We start from the raw sequence: 27689 nt of genomic DNA, 5'->3' as shown, positions 1-27689 counted from the left end.
ATCAAATGATTGAACAACCCTACACGAAGTTAACATAGGTTAGCTACCTACAAATATAACAAGTAACTGCTAAACACTACAACTTACTGTTCAGGTTGAAACAATGGAAATTTTTGGGAAACAACTTACTTTATAACTGTAACCTTAAACCTGTGAACTCACTCATCATTATGTGTTGACACTTGTTCTTGCATGTCTTTCTCAGGTTGCTAAGCTAGCACACGTCAGGACTAGGATGCATTATGAAGTCGCATTGATTTTATCAAACATTTAGACATAGCTTTAGTTACATTAGCTATTTGATTTTGTAATGATTTACGCTTCCGCAAAACAATTGTTTAAAGTTTAAACAGTATTTTCTCATGAATGAGCAAACAGGAAAGTATTTATACACATATAGTGGTCGTTCAATATGACTAATGACTGTGATCCTGGTTGTCGCGCGCCTCGTGGTAGAACTCTGCAGGTGAAATTTGAGGGTGTGACATTACCTCTCCTCAAGAGGTGACCACCCCTTTCACCCTAAGAGACTTATCATCTTTAAATTGAACTTTGATAAAGCTTATGACTCTTCGAATTAAGAATTATTGGATAGGATGATGGATCAAATGAATTTTGGGTATTAATAGAGGAAATGGATCTTTCAATCAATCGATCAATAGTAACCAGTAAATTCCACAAATAGAAAAGCTATTAGTAGGGTCTGGGAAGGGTAGGATATAGACACACCTTACCTTTATCCATAAGGATAGAGAGGCTACTTCCAGAGGGACCCCCAGCACCAAGGAAATGGATCTTTGTATGTCCCAATTCAAGTAGGGGTATTATACCTTGTCAACAGGTCCGTCACCAAGGAATCTGATATTAGAAAATAAGTGAGGCATCTAGCGTTCGTTTTACAAAAAGATTTAAATGTTTAAGATGTTTAGAGCTTTTTTAGTACAGTCGTTTTCAGTTATGCAATTTGTTGGTAACATGTCAGATTGAAGGTTGCATTTTCTTTGTAACGGGTAAGACTTCATGTTATATGTCAGATTGAAAGTTACATTTTCTTTGTAACGGGTCAGACTTGATGTTATATTTTATTAATTACAGGTAGCGAGTCATATTACAAAATGCTTTTTATGAATAACTACTAGTCATATCAGGGGCAGACTTACCTTAGGCGGAGGGGTAGCCTCTGCTACCCCTTGACGCTACAGCGGCAGTGTATAAAAGAAAAAAATTGATATTTTTTCGATTTCGCTACCCTATAAATAAATTATGTTACCCCTATTAAAAAAATAAGCTACAACGATGTGGTCTGGATCTTAAAAATAGGGGAAAAGAGAGTAAGAAGAAGATGGAATGAGCTTTACGCAGAGAATATGGAAGATGTAAACCTAGGTGTAGAGAAGAAACTAAGTGGGTGGACTACAACTGTGAAATGGGCTAGCAGCCCACAAAGAGGGAATTTTAATTTGATTTTCTAATTTCTAAAAAGTAAATCTTTCAACCCATGATTATTTTAACCGTTACGTTGCAATATTTACTTTTGGTCTGTTGATGTTAACATAACTAGTAAGGAACCCCGCGCTTCGTGATGGGTTTCGTCCGTAATAAAAGCGGTTGGTATTCTTTTGGAATTTTAATTTGATTTTCTAATTTCTAAAAAGTAAATCTTCCAGCCTATGATCATTTTAACTATGATCATTTTAACTGCTACGTTGCAATATTTACTTTTGGACCATTGATGTTACTATAACTAGTAAGGAACCCTCGCGCTTCACGACCAGTTCCCTACATTTAATGAGAAATTAGTCAAGACCATACCTGACTTCATCATTACTCATTAGAGAAAAATGTTAAAATATATTTTTTTCACAATTACCCTTGTATCTACACACTTGTGTGTGATGAAAACTAAATTGAAGAGTGACAATTTTGTAAATGAGGGTTCTTTAGCTACTCTAACGAAGAACCTACCCAAATTGTTATTATATATAATTCACATAATAACATTTCTTTTAAAATAATTTTAATAAATAATGTCAAACCGTAATATAAATCAAAGACGGGTTCCCTACATTTAACGAGAAATCGGTCAAGACCATACCTGACTTCACCACTACTCATTAGAGAAAAAGGTTAAAATATATTTTCTTCACAATTACCCTTGTATCTACACACTTGTGTGTGATGAAAACTAAATAAAAGAGTGACAATTTTGTAAATGAGGGTTCTTTAGCTACTCTAACGAAGAACCTACCCAAATTATTATTATATATAATTCACATAATAACATTTCTTTTAAAATAATTTTAATAAATAATGTCAAACCGTAAGATAAATCAAAATTTACAATATGGCATCTTTTTAAATAATAAAAAATAGAAATTTGAAAAATTACTTTGATTACACGATTATCAACCAAAGCCCCTCCACTAGTCACTACACCACTTTGGTGAGGTGAAGGGCGAAAAAAAGTACACCTATGTGTCGCTTACGTGGCGTCACATGGCAACACTTTTTTCTCGTTCCAAATTCAAATATTGATATTGATGTGCATAAAAATGAAAATATCGGTCCAAGTCCAAGTTCAAATTCGTTTACATTGTATGAAGTGCTACTATTTTTGTTTCGTTTACATTATATGAAGTGTGTTACATCATATGAAGTACGTTAAAAAATTTTTAAATGTTGCCCCTATAATTATTTTCTAGATCCGTCACTGGATCACATTGTAGATGTACAAGTACATGTATAAAATTCGTGACGTATCGTGCGAACCAACCCTAACGAGCTAAATGATAAACTCAAAAGTAAATCAACTATATATATATTACATTAATGGAAGAAAGAGTGAATAATGCATGGGAATTGCGTTACAAACCGTATCATTCCGCGTTAACGGTTGATTTGGTACAACACGCATGGTCGGTTCGGTATATCCCACCTGAGGGTAAGGAAGAAACGGAGGACGAGGAAGATGAAGTTGGCGAGTATGAAGAAAGCGAAGACGAAAATTAATGTATTTTATTTTTTTAGTAATTTTTTCAACTTTACCCCTTTTTTATTTTTTTATTTAGTGACGTATTATTAGTTTTTAATTTAAAAAAAAAATCAATAATTCTGTAATGATTGGTTGGGGCATTATTGAGCATTATCCTACTATGCCTGTTTTGTAAAAACGTTCAATAATGTCCCCTTGCAGACTAGACTAGCACGTAACAGAAAACGCCCAAAGATAAGAGCATTATTGCTCAAACCACTACGTATTTTCTTATGGCATCTTCAAACACTTGAACCTAAAATAACAAATAAAGAAATAATTTTATGAAAAAAAGTGGAAGTTGGAAACTAGAAATTCCAAAATTTGTTTTATTCGCTCCCAACAATTGATAGCCCAACCAACCAAAATGCGGCCACACTCTACATGAGGCGGTTTCATGCTCAAAATCTTTAACTGAAGGTACAATCTTTCAATTTCATCTTCTTAACTTCCTGCCGAGCTTCATTCTCTGTTATTAATTTTTTTTTTCCCGAACGATTGTATCTATGTTTTCTTCTAGTTGCAATTTTGTAGGTTGTTAAACTAGTGGCTAGTTGCTATAATTCCAGATCCCAAACACACTGTTTAAAACCCTAGGCTAGGATGTTGTGTAATTTGTATTTTTTATTAGTTTAATTTGGGTTTGCTACAGTACATATCTTCTTTTAGGTTTTAGAGGCATTGCTTGCTTTAATTTGTTGGTTGTGTTGTGAATGTTGTTTGCAGTTGGTTTTTAGTTGTTTTTGATTTATACTTATATTTTGTTAGGTAACGAGTTGGCGCCAACCCGCGTGTTGCGGCGGTATATTTAATATGAATGTCATGAGATGCGAGAATTCTTAAGTTCATGCAAAACATTCTTTTCATTTTGCTTATTGAAATGAAGCGACGTATAAATTTCTCAAACCTCGGTCTTGTGACAGGTTCTTCAATCGCAAAATGAAAAATTGAATGATACAGATCCATAACAGATAAATTTGGTCTAAAAGGTTATGGTAAGGGGGAGCCAAGATGCATAGAATAGGACAATAAATAGCTTTGAGCGTTAATGTGAATCATATTTAACGTCTTTGCAATGCTGCTGCATCTTCCTAAAGATAAAGATTTTATAAAACCGTGTTAGGATACCGATTAGAAACTACACTAAAACTCCCATTTGTATAACATCAAATCGCATATAATAAATCATGAGTGTTTGGATTAACGAATTATGTTTATATCATGGCCAAATAATTAGTCTGAGAATATTGCTTATTCGAACAAATGATTCGATTATTGAATGCCATAAGACAGAAGCACATCCAACCCCTTAGTTTCCGCAATCCGATCATCTTTTTTCATATCGCATAACTGATTCCAAAAAGCAACCCCAACCCAAATCCAATCATCCCTTAAGCCAAACAAATATCATCAAATCTTACAAACTTAATATGTAATTGCCTAATCAGCATGTTGGACCTATAAACGAAAAAAAAAAAATTGATGATAAATAAAACAATGCAAATCAAGTCAAATTAATCAACAATTTGATTCCAGAACAAAAGAATTATAATAAACAACAATAAAACGAATCAATATAAAAATATCACGAAAGACGACTATAATTTTTGCATCAATAACACCAATTGTGCCTAAGAATTATCAATCTAGTTCAATGAACAAACCGGGGATTGAGAACTAATGAGCACATCCTTGATAGATTTAGGCGGACCGATACAATCACAAACCTTAGGGTTTGCAATCTGTTCAGCGCACTAACAGAACGAACACAAATCAAGAAATTATTGTTCGAATTATGAACATGAATCCTTTGAATAGAGTCTAACATAACCAACTCTTTATACAAACGTTTTCAATTTGTGCCATTGTCAGGATTCTCTTTTTGTAACAGTAGAATTTATCACAGTCGCTAAACCTGATTTGGTACATCTAATACATTCACAAAAGCACAGATGCGATATTGATATAATATTGACACATCAAAGTAATATATACCTATACGACTATACCCGTTAAAATAAGAAAACTTCTACCCATCAGAATGGGCAAAGGATACGGGTGTTTCCTTGTTAAGAAAGCAATTCATCATGTTGGTGGTTCTGGTTCAAAGATTGTGCCTTGTTTATTCGTGTGTATGAACACATTGATAAGATTCTTGTATGATCGGATGATTTGTGTAAAACTCAGATGATCAAATGATGTAAAAAATAAACTGAGATTGATCCCGTATTCGCTTTGATCGAATGATTTAAAATTTAAATCGAGAATGATCCCGTATACACTTTGATTATGTTTGTGAACATGGATTATATTTCAAATGCAAGATGGCTGCTATATATAGGGTATTGGAACTTGGAATCATTGTGTTCGTTTACGGAATCGTTGTGAACGTATTTTGATGAAAGACGTGATTCTTTGAAAAGAAACAAAGTAAGTCGTAACCGCAGTCGTGCCGGTGCGTCATTTCTGTGTAGGAGTTCTATATGGATAAAAATAACAGGTTAAGTTAAAATGCATATTATATTGCTTAATAGGGTATAAAATTTTTGAATGATGTTTGGGTTCAGAAGATGCGGTGAATGCCTTGAATTTAATTTGTATGTTTAATTTATGTAAATGGTTACATGCTGATAGAATTGTTGATAACCGTAGGGATATATAATTTCCAAACCATTGCGTCTCACTATCTTGAACGAAGGCGACCCTCCATTTGAAGCGGGGATATTCATGTTGGTTTTTTTCTTGAATGAAAAGTTGCGTTCTAACGAAGTGATATGATGTGTTTAATATATGTTATGTGTTTATTAAGGCAATGGTATTATTTAAGGGTGTGATGTGAAGAGACACAACTATTGATTTAGCCTAAGGTATCCCAAGTTCTTTTTTGTAAGGGGTGTGTATATTGGGATATGTTGGTTTGGGTTATGTGTTTATTAAGGTAAAGGTATTAGTTAAGGGTGTGATGTAAAGAAGCACAACTTTTGAGTTACCCTAAGTAATGTATTATTCAAGGGGTGTGTATATTGGGACATGTTGGTTTTGAGGGTAATATATTTAAGGGGTGTGTATATAGGGACATGTTGGTTTGGGTTATGTGTTTATTAAGGCAAGAGTATTAGTTAAGGGTGTGATGTAAATAGACACAACTTTTGAGTTACCCTATGACACCCCAAGTTACTTTTTGTAGGGTTATGTAATTGAATAATAATTAGATTTTTTTTTATAGTTACTAATTTACTTGTAGTTATTATTATGCATGTTTGTGGTTTTACTGACCATAGATTTTGAATGTCTTTGCTGGCAATAATGTAGCTTGTTTGAGTTCTGCACAACGCAAGAGAATTTGTTAATGTTTTCTCTCTTTTTGCAAAGACCATTGATCATAGTTTTAAAAAACGGCTGAAGCGTGCGCCTCAAGGCGCGCCTCGAGGCGAAACGCCCAAAAAACGATTCTGAGGCGCGCCTCAGGGGGTTTATGTTGTACGTGCGCCTCAGAGGGGATGAGGCGCTAAAAAGGTTGTGCCTCAAGGGTTTTTGATACTTGTTTTTGATGTTTTTGAATTTTTGTGTCAATTTCAAGCAATTTATGTCTTTTTTATGTGTGTTTTTGATTATTTTGATGAATATGATGATGAATCTAGTTAGTATTATTATTTTTATAAGATATATATTTTTTATATTTATTTTTTAATTTCGCCTCGGGCTTACACCTCGGTTCCCCTCGAGGCTTACGCCTCGTGAGGCGAAGGGAAAACGCCTCAAAACTCGTTTCCGTTCTTTTAAACCTTGCCATTGATGCATGAATTCGTGAGTATGCTTATGGAGTTATACACTGAATTATTATGTTATTGGAATTTGGAATGATTTTCTGATTCTTTTTATTGACGATGCAAACTTTTAATTAGCGGATGCTGAAACTGATTAATGCAAAAAGAAGTTTAAATGAAAAAATCGCTTTTTGGAATATTGAAATATAATCTTGAGTGAATGCATGGATATCATTTGTTGATTTCTAGCTTGATAAGAGTTCGTTTTTATGCAATCCAGGGACATTTGAGGTTAAACGGTTTCTACCCTCTTCTTATCAATTGGCAATGGGGAAGTCTCCTGGAAAGTGGATCAAGACTGTGCTTTTTGGGAAGAAGAAGTCATCCAAATCTAATCTCTCAAAAGTATGTAAACAATGTTTTTACCTATCTCTTATATTTGAGCATGCAAACTTTTTTAGGTATATACGTTTTCGACCCACCCGGTCGGAAATCTCAAGCTTCGCCACTAGTCGGTGGCAACTGGCAATCCTTTTTGAAGCTTGTTTCTGGCGCCATGCAAACAAAGAAGACCCCTCCTTCAATGTCAAATTTTTTTATAACAAGATAAACTACTTTTTCTAGTCATGGCCCAGGGGAAAACATAACATAATAAGCAAACTTGCTGTGAGCCTGTGATTACTGATGTGATTTTCAGGATGCATTTGATGAACATAAAAAAATACAGAGTAAATTGCCATTTTAGTCCCTGTGGTTTGGGTCATTTTGCCAGTTTAGTCCAAAGGTTTCATTTTTAACATCTGGATCCAAAAAGGTTTCATCGTTGCCATTTTGGTCCAACTGACTTAACTCCATCCATATCTGTTAAAGCTGCCAAGGGCATTTTTGTCATTTCATTTTGGTCCAACTGACTTAACTCCATCCATATCTAACAAAAATGCCCTTGGCAGCTTTAACAGATATGGATGGAGTTAAGTCAGTTGGACCAAAATGGCAATGATGAAACCTTTTTGGATCCAGATGTTAAAAATGAAACCTTTGGACTAAACTGGCAAAATGACCCAAACCACAAGGACTAAAATGGCAATTAACTCAAAAATAAATAAAATATCGTAGCACTTCTATAAAAATTAAGGAATATGCATTAACGCTTCTTGATCCTGTATTCTTCTTCAGAATCAAATATGCATTTGAGTGTCTGTCATGTTATTTCTCTGATCAATTTTTTTGTAAGGAGCAATCTGTTTTTACAGGATCAATGACCTAATCAATAATTGGTTCCTGACGTTTGATTATTCTTGTAGGATTCCACATTAATAAAAAAGACCTCCGTGACTGTCAACTCACATTCAGAGGATCTTGGTTCCATAACTATGGCGATATCAAGTCCGGTACGCCATGTCATCAATGCAAGCGGAGAACATACACAATTGGAAAAGAGCTCCAGTGCCAACTTAATGCATGATAATCCAAGAAATACCATAGGGTTTACTGCTGCGAATGACGATGAGTTGATCAGGCTAGAGCAGGCTGCTACAAAGGCGCAGGCTGCCTTCAGGGGATACTTGGTAGGTTTCTTTTTAATTTAAAGAGTAAAATGTCATTTTTGTCCCTGAGCTTTTGCCAGTTTTGTGACTTTCGTCCAAAGGTTTGTTTTTCAACATCTGGATCCAAAAGGTTTAAAATCTTGCCATTTTCATCCAACTCGTTAACTCCATTCATTTTTCTCCGTTAAGTTAGGGGTATCTCCGTCTTTTTAGACATTTTTTCATTAAGAGTCAACAGAGGTGGATCTCTATTTCTTATAGTGTTTTTTTTTAGTTTAATAAAAAAAATGTCTAAAAATACGGAAATACCCCTGACTTAACAGAGAAAAATGGATGGAGTTAACGAGTTAGATGAAAATGGCAAGATTTCAAACCTTTTGGATCTAGCTGCGGAAAAACAAACCTTTGGACGAAAGTCGCAAAACTGGCCAAACCTCAAGGAGAAAAATGACATTTTACTCTTATTTAAAAGATAAAGAACATCCTTCTTCATGTTACTTTATGATGTGCTTCTGCTTGCTATTTTTGTTTTGTGAATGATTGAAACCGTTCTAAACTAAATATCATTATGTGTTATATAACAAATAAGTGTGATACCTTTACCAATATGAATTACTTTGTGAAGGCTCGTCGGGCATTTTGGGCCCTCAAAGGCATCATAAGGCTTCAAGCCGTAGCTCGTGGTCACCTGGTGAGGAGACAGGCTGTTGCTACTTTGACCTGCATGCGTGCAATTGTCGAGTTTCAGGCGCTTGTTCGTGGTCAAAGGGTCAGACGTTTCGGTAACGGTCCTCAAGCTCTTCAAAAGAGAGCTCATGGAGACCCTTTGGTAACTCTTTTTTTTTTTTTTTTTTTTTTAGTATTTCATGATAGTATGCAAGCTTTTTTTTCACTCATTTCAAGAGTTGATATTCTATATTCGTATTCTTGTTTGTATGTTTTGATAGCACAAGGAACGGGCTAACTTGCTTCAAATATCTCTCAAATCTGAGAAGCTATCAAATAATGCATTTGGCGTTAAGGTACCCTAAATCTTCACCAGACCTTAAAGTTATATCATCGATATAGATATTATGTTATATTAAAAGTCGACACATTTGCCTTGATGCTTATTTCAGCTTGTCACGTCATCAAAAACTACTACACCCTTAAACATCCATTACGATCCAGATGACCCGAATTCAGTTAACAACTGGCTTGAGCGTTGGTCATCTTCTAACTTCTGGGACCCACTTCCCCAACCCAAAAAAAACCATTAATATAACACCAAAAAGAAAACAAACAAAATCACAATCACAAGAAACTACTACAAGGACAAAGAGAAGTATCCGTAAAGTTCCTGCACCAAGTCTCGATAATAACAATAACTCGTCCAATAATGAAAATGAAACCAACGGGAAGGTTGAGAATCCGGAGTCAAATGATAAAGAAAATCAGAAAACGAGGAGGCGAAAGTCTTTACCAGCAAAACAAGAATGTTCTGAAAATGTAATACAGAATACACCGACAGTGCCAAGCTACATGGCGGCAACTGAGTCGGCAAAGGCCAAGCTTAGGGCACAGGCGGCCGCGAAGGCGGCAGAAGACGGAGTTGAAAATGGTTTTGTCAGGCGGCATTCTCTCCCTGATACGACTGGTAAACTCGGCTTACAGTCTCCTCGTGTTCAGAAACTTTTACATGCCAATGGTAAAGGAGTTAGTAAAACTAAGAAACCGCAAATTTCCCCCGGAGACGGTAAGCATATTTGTTTCACTAAATTTCGTTCGTTGGTTATATCATATCTTTAACGGGTCAATTAGTTCAAACTGCAAGAAAACACAATGACCTTTTTACTTTTTACCAATATATGCAACATAAACTATCTCAAGCGCGTGTGTGTGCGCGTGTTTGGATCCAAATCTTTTTCAGCTCTGCATGATGATCACTGATTGCGTTGCTTGATGATATTTGTTTCAGAAAAGGTGGTCTCGGCTGGGTGGAAGAGTTGAGTGGAGCAACCATGAGTTTTATGTGATACGGTTTTGGTAAGGTGGTTGTTATCGTTGAGATCTGTGTTGTGGTACATTGATAGTTGTTATGACCGGTTGTTGTAGGCGGTATTTTTATTGTTTTCATTTTGAGTGTTGTTATAATGTACAGAGGCAGGCAGGCACAATTTGTTTTGTAGTAATTTTAAAGAGTGTTGATGTGTTTTTGCATTTGGTTTGAGCATCTTGGGCATTTGATTTTGTTTACTTGATTGTGATACTGTATTTTATCCTTTTCATTTTGGACTCATTATGTGAATGTGATGTACTTATTTGTATTTTGTTACTCTATTTTTGTAGTAATTGTAAAGCAATCATTATTTATTAATCCACAAAAAAACAATTTTAACTAATCAGTTTGAAATAAAATAAAGAATCTCAAGTTCTATCAAAGACTTTTCTGTTAGGAGATATAGAGAAAAAACATATCATCTTACTGATTATATTGAAGTCATTCTCATGAGTATGGTCACCATGGTGGTTAAAATTGTTATCTCGATCTTAAGATATCAAATTGTTCTAGAATTATTTTTTAAGCACCAAGTTATAAAATATGTTACAAAAATTTCCATATTAAAATAATAATATAAAAAATTAATTGCTCCTATGACATTTACTTAGATAAATCGATGTATACTGAAATCATTATCCTTTTTAATAACATATAAAAAGAATCAGTAGTTTATTAAATATATATAAATATAAATTTTAACAAAGTTTATTAGTTAGTAATTTGTAACAAACACAATGATAAAAAGAATCAGTAGTTTGTATGATCTGAAATAATTATAACCAAGGTGCGTGACTGAGTGGTCCCTTGTTGTGGGGCTGGGCCGCTGGGATAGGCGCTGCGACCCATTTACACATAATGGATTGGATAATATCTGTACTATAATTTTTTATTTTTTATTTTTTATTTTTTTTCAAAATTATATGTGTTAGATAACATATTTTTATATGGATACATATAAGGGTAAAGATCAAATAGGAATTAATTTTCTCTAGGAAGGATAGGAAGCCATAGGATTATGACATGTGGCAAATTTTAAAATAAAGAGAAAGGGTATTTTAGTCAATCCAACTCTTTCTTCTTCCTTTTTCAAAACCCAGTAAATTCAAAAACCCATCATTTTCAAAATCCACCATCTTCAACTATTTCTTCACTTTATATCTCAATAATCACTACATTATAGTGCGATTTTCATCACAAATCAATGATTCAGAACCCGATCATCGTGTTCTTCAGCTTTTTTTTTGAAGAAAACCCAGTTTAATTTCATAAAAAAATCTCGTTTTTTCCGGTGATTTTGGAGATAATCACTCGATTCGTTCGATTCGAGCGTTGATAAGTGTTTCTATCATTCAAATTCCGTCAATTGATGAAGAAATCGGCTTCGATCCATGTAAGAAATTCTTTAATTTCATTTTCATGATCTGGGTTTTTTATTTAGTCATTGCGTTTTACGATCTTTGCGGGGGTCCGGGGGCGGCAGCCCCCGGTAGCGGGGTCCCAGGGGCGGCAGCCCCTGGCGGGGTCCAAGGGGCAGAGCCCCTGGCTGGGGTTGAGCTGCCAGGTCAGCTCGGAAATTTTTTTTTTCTATTAAATTGCTGTACTAAAAACGCATCAGAAAAATTAAATTTCCATAAATTGGCTCATTTCGAAGACAGTAATTCGTAGACAATTCAGACAGTTCACAGTGACAGACAGTTTTATGTGTCCATTGCGTTTTAGAAATAAGACAGTTCACAGTGACAGACAGTTCACAGTGACAGACAGCTATTGCGTTTTAGAAAAAAACACATTTTTAAGTGTTTTTAGTCATTGTGTTTTAGGTAAAACACATTTTTTAGGTGTTTTCAGTCCATTGCGTTTTAGAATGAGTCATTTTTAAGTGTTTTCTGGCCATTGCGTTTTACATATAAGACATTTCTTTGTGTTTTTGGTGCATTGCGTTTTAGGTAAAACACTTTTTTATGTGTTTTCAGTCCATTGCGTTTTAGAAAACAGACATTTTAAGAGTATTCTGGCCATTGCGTTTTACAAATAAGTCATTTTTTTGTGTTTTTGGTGCATTGCGTTTTAGGTAAAACACATTTTTATGTGTTTTCTGGCCATTGCGTTTTACAAAAAAGTCATTTCTTTGTGTTTTTTGTGCATTGCGTTTTAGAAAAATGTCATTTTTTAGGGTTTTTTTTTCATTGCGTTTTACGATACTGGGGTTTTTTCTATTGCGTTTTACGCAACTGGGTTTTAAATTTTTTTTTTTCAAAATATAGCAATAGTATACTCGTTTTAAAGATAAAAAAACACTCGTTTTTTTGGTGCAATTTTTATAAAAAAATAATGTCGTATGAAAGAGTTATTAACGTTTAAAAAATGGGGGGAATTGGAGGAGAGAGAAACTATTGGCTTGGATTGACTAGATTGCCCCTGAAAAAAGTCACGCGCCTCTTTTTTTACTTTCAATTTCCCTGATTTAATCTTAGCCCTTGATTAAGTAAATGGATGGTCAAGATCACTTCCTAGCCTTCCTAGCCAAATAAACTTCCTATTATATCTCCACCCTACATATAAAATCAATTTTATAATATCCATCAACGGTTGTTTAATCATAAGTATACCTTTTTCACTCTTTGATAGTTTAATACTTATCGGTAAACCAAGGTTGTTAAATATAATTTAGTGTTAAATGTCATTTTAGTCCCTGTGGTTTGGGTTATTTTGTCAATATAGTCCAAAGGTTTCATTTTTTCATCTGTGGGTCCAAAAAGGTTTCACCGTTGCCGTTTTAGTCCACTGAGTTAACTTCATCTATTTTTTTCTATTAACGAGAAGGGCAATTCGGTCATTTTATATGTAATTCTGTTAACTAGAAGGGCAATTCGTCCATATAAAATGACCAAATTGCCTTTTTCGTTAACATAAAAAATGGATGAAGTTAACCCAGTGGACTAAAATGATAACGCCGAAACATTTTTGGACTCACAAGCGAAAAATGAAATTTGTAGACTAAACCGGCAAAGTGATCCAAACCACATGGACTAAAATGACATTTAACTCTGTAATTTAAGATAGATAAATATGCACCAATGATCATCCATTTATCTTTTACCAAATCAATATTTCGTTGATCATCTAACAAAACATTAAAAACTATAGTTATCTTGATATTTAGAACTCCCATGAGTCCCTCATCTTGAAGGTTTCTTTCCCTATATATATATATTCCCACCCATCAAACCCCACCAAAAACCAATCTAAAATCATAAACCCATCACCATTATTAATCTCCCACAATGATGAACAAAACTTCAACTGTTTTCTACTGTTTCATCGTCACCATCGTTGTCACTTTTGTGTGCTTATGGGGAGGAGGAGCCAGTGCATCAAAACATGAAGATATAGGGATCTATGAGCTCAACAATGGCCACTTCTCCCTCAAATGCACCAATTGGGGTGCTGCCATTATCTCTGTTTTTCTTCCTGACAAGAATGGTACACACACTGAACCCACCTTTTTCTGTGTGTTTTGTACTTTTGTTTGAAACCCAAAATCTTTTTGGTGATTTGGATCATGGATTCATGGGTAATTAATAGTTATGTTTGTTGTTGATCCTAACACATTAAATTACTCACCTTTAACTGTGTGTTTTTTCTTTATTTTTCTACTTTTTTTTATTATTTTTGTGTGGATTTGTCTTCTTTGAATCTTGTTTGTGTTCTTGAATTTCTCAGAAATCTTTTCGGTGATTCCTATGTAGTTTGAGAATATTAAGGATCATAATATGTTCATCCTAGAAGAACTATGTAGTTTGAGAATATTAAGGATCATAATAATATGTTCATCCTAGAAGAATGATACATAGTACATACACACTAACACAAACCAAACTCATATTTCTGTGTGTTTATTTTATTATTCTTTTTTTTTCCTTATTTGAATATTTCTTTTTTGGGCCTTTCATCTTTTAGGCAATTAAATATTTTTGTTGAGAAAATTAACACAATCTGTTCTTCTTTTAGACAAAAATCACACACACATTAAATCCATCTTTCTCTGTGTTTTTTTTCTTGTTTTTTCATCCTTTCAATCTTTCTTTTTGGGTCTTTCCAAATTTTCCCAGAATCCTTTAATGGTATTTATGGACTTCGAGAAAGTTAACAACAATTTGTTCTTGTTGACAAGAATGGCATAACACACATACACACACACACTAAATTCCTCTTACTCTGTTTTTCCATTTTCTAATTCATTTATAATTACTTTTTTTGTAATTATTTATGTGTATTGAGGAAATTAACCAACTTTGCGTTTTGCAGGAGAATTTTCAGATGTGGTTCTTGGATATGATTCAGTCAAGACATACAAGGTGAGGTTTTGCATTCTTTTTATCTTTAAATAAATAATATAATTCGAATATTTATATATTTAAGATAAGACTATATAATGATCATTAAATCACGAGGAGCTTTAGCCAATTAAATAGCAATGGGGCATGAGCTTATGACCGTGAGTGTGTACAGGTGTACAACACATAAATGAGATCTTGACTCTTGACTAAAAGGTTATCATGTTGGAAATATATAAGATAATAATGTAGAATTTTTTAAAGAAAATTCTAAATTTTTAATTCAACTATAATATTTGACAAATGATAATAACGTATATAATGTATGAAGTTTGTCAGATGTCTATAAAAACTTATAAGTGACTAAAAAACATCACTTTAAATAAATTATAAACAAAACTTATAGTCCAAGAGATTGGTGTTTTATTGGTTAAAAAAAGTACTTGTTTATTAAAACGTATAATCATCAATGTTAATATTTTAGTAAATATAGTAGTTTATTTATAAAAAAAATATATGATGCCAAGAAACAAGTTGTAGCATGTGTCTTTGGAAGTGACTCCAAAAGTCCAACGTATCTTGGACAAAGGTTTTCTTTTGAATATTATGCAGCTTAGCTGTAACATACTCATATATTTCATATTTCCACAATATAACTATTATTATATTCTAAACAAATTAAATTATTAAGTTCATGAAAAATTCCAAATAAAAATGATCTAAAATAAACATTCCATTAATTATCTACATGCTGTATTATGTATAACTAATACGATGTATTCTCAAATCTTGTATGTTGTTGTAGAATGACTCGACCTACTTTGGAAGCGTTGTCGGGCGGGTTGCTAACCGCATAGGTGGAGCTCAGTTCACCTTAAACGGAACTCGATATAAGTTAGATGCTAACGAGCATCAAAACATACTTCATGGTACGTTTATTAAACCTTGCAAACTAATCTAAACAAACCAATAACTCTTAAACATTCAAACTGATAATTTAAAACTAATTAAATCAAACTTTTCACTTTGACCATCTAACTTTCTTTCAATTGTGTTTTAGGATTAAATTCCAACATTACTATATTACTATGCATGCATTCATGATGATTTAAATTATCATGCTTCAATATCAGGTGGGCATCGAGGGTTTAGCGACGTTGTTTGGAAGGTCGTAAAGCACAAAAAGGACGGTGATTCTCCTCGTATTACGTTCTCATACAATAGTTACGACGGAGAAGCAGGTGAATCTTGGTTTCATTGATTTCATGAGTTAACTTTATAATGTTATTATGGAACATTTTAATGAAAGTATGTTGTTTAAGAATGAGACTATTCTTAGTTTTTTTTTTAAAAAAAACTTGTTATACTTCTAGGCAGTAATACCCCTGTAAACTCTTGCTTTGGTAGCAAGTGAACTCTATAACGAACTTGCCAAATTCGTTACTGGGGTAGCAAACTGCCTAGAAGTAGAAGTTCTAACAGACACTTAGAAATACCAGTCTTGTTCCTAAACCACCTACTAATTATACGAAAAAAAAATCAGTTATCATGACTAAGTTTGAATGTAAATAGGGTTTCCTGGAGATCTAGAAGTGATGGTGACCTATGCACTAGTTGGTAAGTACAAACTAAGTGTAAAGATGGTTGCAAAACCAAAAAACAAGGCAACACCGGTTAACCTCGCCCAACACACATATTGGAACCTTGGAGGTCATGATAGTGGCGATATCTTATCCGAAAAGATCCAAATCTTGGGGTCCCATATCACGCCAACGGATGGCGAACTTATTCCCACGGGAGAGATTGCTTCGGTTAAGGGCACCCCATACGATCTCCTCAAACCAAGTGTCATAAAGAACAAGATCAAAGACCTTCCTGATGGGTACGACATAAACTATGTTCTTGATGGTGAAGAGGGGAAGAAGATGAAGCTTGCCGCCATTGTATGGGATAAGAAGTCGAAACGATCAATGAAGTTAACCACAGACGCACCTGGAGTACAGTTTTATACCGGGAACTATGTTAAAGATGTGAAGGGAAAAGGTGGATATGTGTATGAAGCTCATGCAGGATTATGTTTGGAGACACAAGGGTTTCCTGATGCAGTTAACCATCCTAACTTCCCTTCACAGATTGTTAATCCTGGTCAAACATATAAGCATCGCATGTTGTTTGCATTTTCTATTGATGATTAGGTATAGAATGATTTGGGTTTAGAATAAAACATGTTCTTTGTTGAGGACTCTTTTGGAAGATTTGTTTTTTGATGTCCTTGGTTTATAATTAATAAAGATAACGTTCATGTTTTTTTTTATATCTTGTCTTGGTGTTTCTCATGTTATATACGAAGTGTTTTTTTTTTTTTTTTTTTTTTTTTTGAACGGTCAACAAACTCAATTCCGAGCATTCTCGGGGCACCCACTGGACAAACGGAGTACTCCGAGAGTAACCCGAGTCAACCACCAATTCCGAGGAAAACCCGGAAACCCACTCGCCCATAGGCACGACAGTGAAATTACGGGTAAGTAATTCGTACACAAGCATAGTAAATTCTAGTTTTTGTATTAATCCAAATACATAGTATCAATAAGAAATTTACATTCAATTAATGAAAATCAAATACCTTAAATCTATCAATTACAAAAAATGCAATTCAAGTCATTAATCTTCGTACACCCAAAATCTAACTTGAAAAATCTATCAATTACAAAACTTGCTTTAAATAAATCCTTGAAACTTTAATATCCTGAATTGATGATATTAGTTTTTCTTCTTCTCATATATATATGATGACAATTCGTGTTGTTTCCGTTCTCCTTTTTCTGAGGAGAGAAATTCTATATAACATTCTCAAATATAAAGAAAGAAACATCAAATGTCAAAAGAAAAAATCTTGACAAAATGATGTACAAAATGATTATCTCATAGAAGTTTTTTTTAACGGCAAAGAATCTCATGTGTAAACTCACGCTTCTTGAGGCTATGTCCAAGACCGACTCCTTGACCGCCATGTGACCGTCTCTCGAAAATGGCCCAAACGAGAATCGAACCTGCGTCTCTACTAGGAAGAAGAAACCTTTTGACCACTGGACCAATATCTCTGTATTATCAACGTACAATTTCACATGTTAGTTAGTGGTACTCTCCCTAAATGATATACATTAAAACAAAGAACACTACTAGCTATACACGTAAGCGTTCTTTTTTCTTTCCAGTCACATTTTTATTTTTATTGTACATGGTGCGGGATAAAGCTCTCACGCCACAAAAACGACACGTAAGTTAAGAGCTTTATTGTTAAATTGCATGGTGTAAAATAAAGGCCTCTCAATATATAAAAGAAATTTGATTGGTTATGTGAGTGGGCCCCCTCCTTTTCTTCCTCTCACGATGCTAAAGGACGGGGAAGACAACAATGGTGTCCTTCAATGACGCCTAAGAGATGGCATTTGAAGTGCCATTAAGGGTGATGTGGCGAGAGGCTTCATCCCATACCACAATGCTCAAAAAATATGAGTAAATTAAAAGGGTAAATTACGATTTTGCCTCCTGTGGTTATATCACTGCTACCCTTTTAGCCTAAGAATGAATCTTTTAACATCTGAGCCCACAACGTCTTTTTTTCTAACCCTTTTGGCTACTAACGTCTTTTTTAAACCCTTTTGGCCCCTAAAAGTAAATGGATGAGGTTAGTGTTAGGGGACAAAATGGTTAGAAAAAAAGACGTTGGAGGCTCAGATGTTAAAAGATTATTTTTAAGCTAAAAGGGTAAAAGTGATATAACCAGAGGGACCAAAATCGTAATTTACTCAGATTAAAATTACCATATTTTGTCAGGAGACATTTTTTATTCTTTAAAATCAGTTGAAATTGAAATACAGGAACAGAAATGGGTGCTGCTGCTCTATCCCTTTCTCCTTCCTCTCCTCTTCCACCATCAAAGGTTCTTCTCTCTCATCATTCATGCTATCAATTACTAGATGATGCATTTAATAATCCTTATTACTCTTGTTAGCCAAAAATTAACACTCGCAGATCAATCAATTCGCGGTGTCCGATTGTAACAATGTCGACAAATAATAAGCAGAAGAAGAAGAAAGAGGTGTGGATTTGGACGAACAACAAGCAGGTTATGACAGCAGCTGTTGAAAGAGGCTGGAACACTTTCATCTTCTCTTCTATTCATCGCCAGATCGCCACTGATTGGTCCTGTAAGTCTACAATTGATTGATGCGTTCAATTTTGCAAGTTGTAGTAGGTCAACTTTTTATTATTATTATTATTATGGATTGTATTGGTGTTGTGTGCTGCAGCCATTGCATTGATAGCTCCACTGTTTGTTGAAGAGGCTAAAATTGTTGATGAGGCAGGTAATTTGGTTGCCACGTTTTCCGAAATATCGTCCCCCCAACAGTTGGAGCAGCTTCAACCGGTGTATGAGCGTGCAGATAATGTTATCGTTGATCTCTTGGATTGGCAGGTATGAATGAATTATCCTGTGGACTTTGATTCTTCTTCTTTTTATTGTCTGAAAGAATGTATGTAGAAACTTATTACACATAGGGGCACTTTCATTTTGAAACCAGTAATACGTTGAGAACTGCATAATGCACTTGTACACATTGCATAGAAGATTATCAAAGTAGTGGGAGGTCGGAACTGTGGCGGTTACGTAACTGTCTTATGTATCACATGCACTATGTACAAGTGTATTATCTGGTTCTCACAATACTCAACATATTATTGATTCTGAAATGAACGTGCATCTATATCGATAAATCTTAAGTAAACACATGACGCTAGCCATACAGCCAATGGGGGATGATGGCAAGTGTCAATGGCGATCTTTGAGGCCAAAAAAGCGCTACTGGTTGTATTTGATTGATTTGGTCAAATGGCTACTTTGTTAAATTGTTTAAGTCAAAATGGTCATTCTAGTGATTTAATGTAAACCAACTTACAACTTGTTATATGGTTATTGATTTTATTCTTTCTAGGTGATTCCTGCAGAGAACATTGTTGCAGCGTTTCATGGCCATCACAAAACAGTCTTTGCAATATCAAAAAGTCTTTCTGAAGCTCAAATTTTCTTGGAGGTAAATCTTAAGACCAAAAGATTGCAATCATATAATATAGATATTATGAGTTTGACTTAGTGAGTTTCATTATTAGCCTTTTGTTGTAGGCATTGGAGAAAGGTTTGGGAGGAGTAGTTTTGAAAACCGAGAATGTTGAAGACGTCCTTGAGCTCAAGGTACGGTTTTTAACACCATCGAGTTTCTACTTTCTAGTCAATCATGGTGTCTTCTTACTCTTACATAAGTTGAATCATCAGGGTTACTTCGACAGAAGAAATCAAGAAGGTAGTCAACTGGAGTTGACCAAAGCTACTATTACGAGTGTTGAAATGACTGGAATGGGTGATAGAGTTTGTGTTGACCTTTGCAGCCTCATGAAACCTGGTGAAGGTGTTTTGGTACTCTCAGCCCTCCTATTCTGTTTTTTTATATATTTTTTTAATTCCCTTTTTTTAATAAATTCGTGAAATATTTTTTTGTAGGTTGGATCTTTTGCTAGAGGATTGTTTCTTGTTCACTCAGAGTGCTTAGAGTCAAACTACATCGCCAGCAGGCCTTTCCGAGTCAACGCAGTGAGTTTTGTCAGGAGTGATTAATTTACATCATTTTGTTTCATTAGCGACTAATATCTTACCGACATTTACAGGGTCCCGTACATGCCTATGTGGCGATTCCAGGCGGTAAAACTTGCTACCTTTCAGAGCTCAAGACAGGGAAAGAGATCCTCGTAGTTGATCAAAATGGCATACAACGAACAGCAATAGTTGGACGCGTAAAGATTGAGACCCGACCATTAGTCATTGTAACTGCTAAGGTTCAAAACAAAATCAAACCGTTTTAGACCAGTTTGGTTTTCTGTTGTATTATATATCGGTTTTGTGTTTTCACAGGTTGATTCAGACGAGGAAACTTGTTACAGCATCCTTCTGCAGAATGCTGAGACTGTTGGATTCGTACCACCCAACAAAGGTTTATATTTTTTTGGGGTCGGTTTGTATTAATCATACGTAGGTCTGGATGGCTAAACATATTCGATTTGGTGTAGGAAATGAAGCTACGGCGATTCCAGTGACGTCACTCAAAGTTGGTGATCAAGTATTGCTGAAATTACAGGGTGGTGCCAGACATACCGGTATAGAGATTCAGGAGTTCATCATCGAGAAATGAATTGATTGACTTGTATTTTGTATTCTTGATTTATAATCGTCTGGTTGTTTGTGACAGATAATTTTGTTGCAAAACACTGACGGGTCAAAACGGGTCAGGTAAAAAACGACAAATAATCTTGTGTAGTTATTTTTGTTTTCGGATAAAATAAAAAAAAATCTTTTCTTTCGACTCGCGTGATCGCAAACTCATAAGGGTTAAATGAAGTACATAAAATAGTAAAACAGAAGTGCAGCCATAAACACTTTAAACATTAAAGATGCAAACAAAACAAAGGTTTCAGCAATACCATAAAACAAAACATCACCAATTCATCAATCAGCAAATTCACATGTTTACAGAATCATGACATCACTGAAAGCTATTGGACCGGTTTTGGAGACCGATAAGGTTGATTCAGGTTATACGGCGAGTTTGAAATTGATAAACTCCTCATCGGCTGCCCCTTCAACCCATTTCTACTACTTGAATTACTTCCAGTACGTTCCGACTGGATGGCCTGAAAATATGGGGAAGCGCACGCCATGTCCTTTAGGGTTGGGAGGGGCTTCAGTGCTTCGTGAACCTCACTCATGAGCGGTCTAGCCTTTGGGTCACGGCTAAGACAAAGGGTAGCCAGTTGAGCTGCCTTCTGTGCACCTCTTATTGAGAAACGACCTTCCAAACGAGGGTCTATCAATTTGTAGAACCTTCTTCGCTCCCCGAGATACGGTCGTGCCCATTCCACGAGGTTATGCTCGCCATTTGGCCGGTTTTTGTCCATTGATCTCCTCCCGGTTATCATCTCGAGTAACACAACGCCAAAACTGTAGACATCACTCTTTGATGTCAAATGACCTAGGATTCATCACATCATATTAGATACGAAAACAACTAAAATGACAATTTAACCCTCGGCTTTTAGTGGTTATTAACATACCGGTCATCACATACTCGGGAGCTGCATAACCGTATGTACCCATCACTCGAGTAGACACGTGAGTTTTATCGCCTTCCGGGCCGTCTTTTGCAAGTCCAAAATCAGAAAGCTTTGCATTATAGTCCTGAAAATAACCAATTACACTTCTCACAATAAGACAATTACATAATCTGATATTACGGATAACAAGATAAAAGTATTTAAAGAGCCACAAACCGCATCGAGTAAAATATTTGACGTTTTAAAATCTCGATATATGACGGGTCTTTCGGCTTCCTCGTGAAGGAAGGCAAGACCCTTTGCAGCACCGAGTGCGATTTTCATTCTCATAGCCCAAGGCAGAGGTAGTGACCCTGTTTTAATGACATTAAATTTTTATTATAATATGAAAAGAAAGAACATTAAAGTATTTAACTTAGAACAGACATCTTACATACGTCTGAATAAATGATTTTCGAGGCTTCCACGAGGCATAAACTCGTAAACAAGCAGCCTTTGATCATCCTCGATGCAAAAGCCGATTAGTTTAACCAGATTTGGATGTAGAAGGTCACCAAGAAAGTTAACTTCCGCCTGCCAAAAAAAAAAAAGCCTGTTATCTGACCCGCCCATTTTGCCACCTCTAATTCCAAGAATGATGGAAGGATCAAATAGTACATACGAGCCATTCTTTGTGACCCTGGAGTCCATCATGGTTTAGAGTTTTGACAGCAACGGTTAGACCGGTGCCGGGCTTCACAGGTGCGGTCCCGTTCTCGTTGATCCATCCTTTGAAAACACAACCAAAGCCACCCTCACCGAGTAGACTCTCGGGTCTAAAATTTCTTGTTGCTGATTTAAGCTCAACAAAGTTGAATTTACGAAGCTGAGATGCTATTTTGAGTTCTTCGGTTATATTTGGAGGAGATGTAATGCTTTCTCCATTGCTAGTGGTTGAAGATGAAGCAACCGGAGCGACCGGTTGGCCTGTACTAGTATCATTTGTTGATTTACTTTCAGCTGGCTCACATAATAAACACAGAATTAGGAAACTTAATTAGTAAACCTTCGTACTTTTAAATGCTTGTTTAGATTATATTAATTTCCAATTTAAGATTGTTGGTTTTTAAGTAGATTTATTACCATTTCTTTTTCAGCGTATGCGCGTAAATCCATGCTTTTTAACCCTAATTATAATACTGCCGAGTGGGTGTTTCGGGTGCATGAGTTAGGCAACATTTTTTAATGAGCTTTACACTTCCACACTATGCAGTTAATGCAGTAAAAAATTGGATATCGGTCAAGGACCAATATTTGAGATATAAGTTATCGCGGTGGGATATCGGTAGTTTTAATATCATGCAGAATTTTTATATATATATATATATAGCTATTTAACACTAACAATTCGGTATACTCTCCTACCATTAACATATTAACCTTTTGCAACCGGAAAAACACTAGCAATTGTAGCAAGTAGGAACTGTTTAAGACTTAAAACACTAAAATTTAACAATTAAGACTTAAAACACTAATAGCAGCAATAATAAGAAAGACAAATGGCAGAATTAAGAAGAAAGGTACTGATATCGGGAAAATCGGTGATATATCAGTCAAATATCGGTCAACATCGCCGATAATATCAGTACCGATATTTGACACCGATATTTTACATGGGGACCGATAACCGATATATCACCGATATTAACTGCATAGCTTCCACACGTAAACCTACCACACAGAATTCTAAAGCAGGAAGCAATCTTTCCTTTTTGATCATACCACATTTAAAATATAAACTTCCCCTTTACTTATGTTCCCCAATGAGATATCTTTGGGCCCTAAAATGATACTTATGTTCTAGATTGACCGTCAAACCTTCGCTTTCTCTCATTCAAAGATATTGTTGATAACAAAATCTTGTTTTCTACTTTCTTATGACCTTAAAGAACATACTGAACTCCAACAAGTTGTAAATTGGAAACAAACTGATACAATTAACAGAAGAACTCAACATTAGAAACATATAATTACATACCCACAAAAGATAATATAACATAAACAATATGCAAAATACTATGATCACAATCAACTGTAACTAACAAAGATTCAGTAATGCTAATAGAACATGAGAACCAATTGATCAAAGAACTAAATTTGAATTTATAAGAGTTACCATATTGAGTGCTGCTGCCACTAATGGAGCTTTCAACTTTAGCCCTTGAAGATATACACCTTCCAAACAATCTAAACTTAATCCAACACCCTGTTTCTTCACCATCATCTTCTTTCTTCTTGCTCCCTTTCACTTTCTCCACATTCAAAACCCTAGTTTCAACAGATTCAGGACCCACCCCCATTATTCTCCCAAACCCTAATTTCAACTCCAAAACCCTAAAAATCACATACCCACATGAGTTCCAACACTTTTACACACAACCCATATAGGGATTTTAAATTCAAGCTTCAAAGCTTCAAACTTTTCCATGATCTTTAACAAAATGTGTTCTTGAAAATGGGTAAAAGCACCACAGAAGCAAGACCCAGATCAGAAAATGGGTTGAAAATTTGAACCCAGATCAAAAAGAGACATGCAGAGACAATGACACCAAGAAATGTGAGTGATTCATGTTAAGAAAAAAGTTACCAAGAACCCTAATTTCAAGAAACCAGAGGGGCAAAGAGTTGTGTGAGTCAAAAATGTAGTCCCACACACACACTAATTTCTTGAAAGAGACAGAGCAAAAGGGAAGATGAGTGAGACATATAGAGATATAATATAGAATATGTGGTATTTTTCAAGAAAAGAGGGACGACAGGGGCAGTTATCGAGGTGTAGCAAGAAAAACAAGATGAGAGAGACGAAAAGGGTATTTGGGTCGCTCTGTATAAAGAATATTTGTATATGTATGGCGTTTAATTAAGTCAAAACATGTCGAAATTACGTTTTAGGAGTGTTCTTAATTTACAAAAATACTTTGTTTTCAGTTTTTTTTTTTTTGGATTTATTTGAAACCCAAGAACACGTTAAAAACGAAAGAATTGCATAATAATTGTATTGGCAAAATATCAAATACAAATAAAGTTAACGTACAAAACATCCGAACTGAAAGGAAAAGACAAAAACACACGGTGACATTTTCGTAATTATCAAAATTACTTTACAAATGATCCTGTAGAGTAATTTTGTAAAATGTTCTTGTAGAGTAATTCTGATCTTGTAGGGTAATAATCAAAATTACTCTACAAGTGTATCAAAATTACTCTGTATCAAAATTACTTTACAAGTGAATCAAAGTTACCCTGCAAGTTTATCAAACAACATACAATTCAAAATTGCTCTACAAATGATCATGTAGAGTACTTTTGATCTTGTAGAGTAATTTTGTAAATTACTTTTGTAAATTACTCTACAAAAGATCAAAATTACTCTATAAGAACATTTTACAAAATTACTTTACAAAAGATCAAAATTACTCTACAAATGATCTTGTAGAGTAATTTTGTAACTGATCCTATAGAGTAATTTTGATCTTTTAGAGTAATTTTGTAACTTACTTTACAAGAACATTTTACAAAATTACTCTACAAAAGATCAAAATTACTCTACAGTATCATATGTAGAGTAATTTTGATAATTACCCTACAAGCAGATAATTACAAAAATGCCACCGCGTGTTTTTGTCTTTTCCTTCAGTTTGTACGTTAACTTTATTTGTACAATAACTTTCCCCTACTTATCTTTTGTTTTATGCGCGATAATGTAGCTATCTACCTCGTTATCTTATCAATGGAGATTATCAAATACGAAGTATAGTTTGGGTAGGAATGATAGGAAGTAATAGGGTTATGATATGTGGGAAAATTGAAAAATAAAAGGGAAGGGTATTTTAGTAAAAAATCATCATCTTTAAAAGCCTACCATCTTCAAGACATTTCTTCTTCCCCGTATACCAAAACCCACCATTTTCAAAACCACAAACCACCACATTACACCACCCCCACCACCACCTACAATCGCCACCATCTTTTCCGGAAACCGGATCTGAAACCACCAACACCATCTCGCCACTTTCACCTTCATCTACATCTTTACGATTTTCAGATTCGAAACAATCAAATTTACCTTTTTATTATTTATTTTACTACATTTCTCGTTGTTTGTTGTTCATCGGCCCGTCCTCAACGTCTTGGCTAGGACTATCTCGACGACCACGCAGGTAAGGAAAGGGTTGTATGGGGCGGCGCCGCCCCACGACGGCCCGGGGACGCCCCCCATACCGAGCGGCCTAACAAAGTGCATTATCAAACGTAGACACATCTCCCCAACATTTATGCTCTCCGAAGTTGTTAAAAGCAGTTAGTGGGCGATAATTACAGTAATAGTATTTAGAATGATAATAACACTAATAATAATCATAACAAGAAGAGAAAAATGCAATTTGCGTCCCTGTGGTATGTCCTAAACATCAACCTGAGCCCCTAAATTAAATTTTTGGATGTTTGAGCCCCTGACCTTATAAATTCATAATTGAGTCCCTGCCGTCAGTTTGACTGTTTGAGGCAGGGGTAAGACCGTCTTTTGACATATATTAATAACACTTTGCGTCCCTATGGTATGAGTGAAATATCAACCTGAGACCCTAAATTCATTTTTTGCTTTTTTCTTAAGAAATCTAATAATTCAAATTAAATTAACTCTTTTATTTAAAAAAAATGCAATCTAATAATTAACTCTTTTTAAATAAATGCAATATAATAATTAAATGTATCCTATATATATCAAAGATCCACAAGCAATTGGGTTATATTCATTCATAATAAAATTCTCGATAACAAAAGACCGTAACGTACAGACTCGATAACAAAAGACCGAAACATACAATACAGAGACAAAACGTCAAAGATCCACAAGCAATTGTGGATCTTTACTGACGGGTGCACTTCGGAATGTAGCAGATATGAATGAATATAACCCCAGTGGTAGATATGAAATTCCAGAGCTCCCTAATTACATATCTGCCACTGGGGGTATATTCATTCATATGAATGAATATAACCCAAGTGGTAGATATGAAATTCCAGAGCTCGCTAATTACATATCTGCCACTGGGGTTATATTCATTCATATGAATGAATATAACCCAAGTGGTAGATATGAAATTTCAGAGCTCGCTAATTACGTATCTGCCACTGGGGTTGTATTCATTCATATCAATCACTTCCTTATATGCACCGCGCCATCTTCTAGGAGGTTGTCAAGTGTTCTCGCCTTCGTAGTTGGTGTTTTGCGTATCTTTACGTCCGCAGCCATTTTGTACAACAAAACACATTCAAATGAGGAACACATTCAATCCAAAACTGATCCGATACAACAAAAACATTTAAACCAGAATCAAAACCAAAACACATTCAAACGAGGAACACATTCAATCCGAAACTGATTCGATACAACAAAAACATTCAAACCAGCATCAAAAACCAAAACACATTCAAATGAGGATACCCTAAACCCTAAACCCACAAGAATCAAAACCCACAAGAATCAAAACAAAAACACATTCAAACCCCCAAATAACACATTCAAATCATCAAATCAAAACCAAAATACCCAAATAACTGTTATCATCGAATCAAACAAAAAACAAAAATCAAAATGAGGAACACATTCAATCCGAAACTGATCCGATCAATTCTTAATATGAGGAACCCAAATCATCGAATCAAACCCTCTGTTTTTCACCGAAAATCAACCCTATGTTTTTCACCCTCTGTTTTTCACAATATAAACATATTCAAAATCAAACACAAAATCAAACCCAG

At 35.0% G+C, this 27689-nt stretch overlaps 3 protein-coding genes and 1 pseudogene across 5 annotated transcripts; 3 read left to right on the top strand and 1 right to left on the bottom strand.

Moving 5' to 3' along the window:
* Positions 1-3303: 3303 nt before the first annotated feature.
* On the top strand, positions 3304-10585 carry LOC110879230 (annotated as a pseudogene).
* A 2980-nt stretch (positions 10586-13565) lies between these two features.
* LOC110879231 (galactose mutarotase) lies at positions 13566-17037 on the top strand. Its single transcript, XM_022127649.2, has 5 exons — positions 13566-13869; positions 14695-14744; positions 15529-15652; positions 15857-15964; positions 16296-17037. The coding sequence occupies exons 1-5, from the start codon at positions 13671-13673 to the stop codon at positions 16916-16918; spliced, it is 1104 nt and encodes a 367-aa protein (XP_021983341.1). The 5' UTR covers positions 13566-13670; the 3' UTR covers positions 16919-17037.
* Positions 17038-18570: 1533 nt separating this feature from the next.
* LOC110879229 (3-dehydroquinate synthase homolog) lies at positions 18571-21139 on the top strand. Of its 3 annotated transcripts, XM_022127646.2 has the most exons (11): positions 18571-18666; positions 18739-18934; positions 19037-19203; positions 19721-19819; positions 19909-19977; positions 20059-20199; positions 20284-20373; positions 20448-20615; positions 20692-20770; positions 20847-20933; positions 21026-21139. In XM_022127646.2, the coding sequence occupies exons 1-11, from the start codon at positions 18613-18615 to the stop codon at positions 21046-21048; spliced, it is 1173 nt and encodes a 390-aa protein (XP_021983338.1). In that variant the 5' UTR covers positions 18571-18612; the 3' UTR covers positions 21049-21139. The 3 variants fall into 3 exon arrangements, with proteins under 3 accessions (XP_021983338.1, XP_021983337.1, XP_021983339.1); XM_022127645.2 differs by having other exon boundaries at positions 20847-21139; XM_022127647.1 differs by having other exon boundaries at positions 18593-18666; positions 18759-18934; positions 20847-21139.
* A 48-nt stretch (positions 21140-21187) lies between these two features.
* LOC110879227 (probable serine/threonine-protein kinase PIX7) lies at positions 21188-24752 on the bottom strand. Its single transcript, XM_022127644.1, has 6 exons — positions 24043-24752; positions 22549-22886; positions 22325-22460; positions 22104-22240; positions 21888-22011; positions 21188-21805 (listed from the first exon to the last, which is right to left on the bottom strand). Exons 1-6 carry the CDS (start codon positions 24224-24226, stop codon positions 21330-21332), a joined length of 1395 nt encoding a protein of 464 aa, XP_021983336.1. The 5' UTR covers positions 24227-24752; the 3' UTR covers positions 21188-21329.
* Positions 24753-27689: the final 2937 nt, after the last annotated feature.

The sequence above is a fragment of the Helianthus annuus genome, chromosome 9 (genome assembly GCF_002127325.2).
Source record: "Helianthus annuus cultivar XRQ/B chromosome 9, HanXRQr2.0-SUNRISE, whole genome shotgun sequence".
In the NCBI taxonomy this organism is placed as follows: Eukaryota; Viridiplantae; Streptophyta; class Magnoliopsida; order Asterales; family Asteraceae; genus Helianthus; species Helianthus annuus.
The sequence above is the reverse complement of the archived record's forward strand: the minus strand, read 5'-3'. Positions and strand labels throughout refer to the sequence as shown.

Coding starts and splice junctions, on each gene's coding strand:
- LOC110879231 (XM_022127649.2), top strand. CDS start 13,671: ATGATGAACAAAACTTCAACTGTTTTCTACTGTTTCATCGTCACCATC. Junction 14,745..15,528: donor ATTCAGTCAAGACATACAAG/GTGAGGTTTTGC, acceptor ATGTTGTTGTAG/AATGACTCGACCTACTTTGG. Junction 15,653..15,856: donor GCATCAAAACATACTTCATG/GTACGTTTATTA, acceptor CTTCAATATCAG/GTGGGCATCGAGGGTTTAGC.
- LOC110879227 (XM_022127644.1), bottom strand. CDS start 24,226: ATGGGGGTGGGTCCTGAATCTGTTGAAACTAGGGTTTTGAATGTGGAG. Junction 22,887..24,042: donor TGGCAGCAGCACTCAATATG/GTAACTCTTATA, acceptor TATGTGAGCCAG/CTGAAAGTAAATCAACAAAT. Junction 22,012..22,103: donor CAAATATTTTACTCGATGCG/GTTTGTGGCTCT, acceptor GGTTATTTTCAG/GACTATAATGCAAAGCTTTC.
- LOC110879229 (XM_022127645.2), top strand. CDS start 18,613: ATGGGTGCTGCTGCTCTATCCCTTTCTCCTTCCTCTCCTCTTCCACCA. Junction 20,200..20,283: donor AACCTGGTGAAGGTGTTTTG/GTACTCTCAGCC, acceptor ATTTTTTTGTAG/GTTGGATCTTTTGCTAGAGG. Junction 20,771..20,846: donor ATTCGTACCACCCAACAAAG/GTTTATATTTTT, acceptor GATTTGGTGTAG/GAAATGAAGCTACGGCGATT.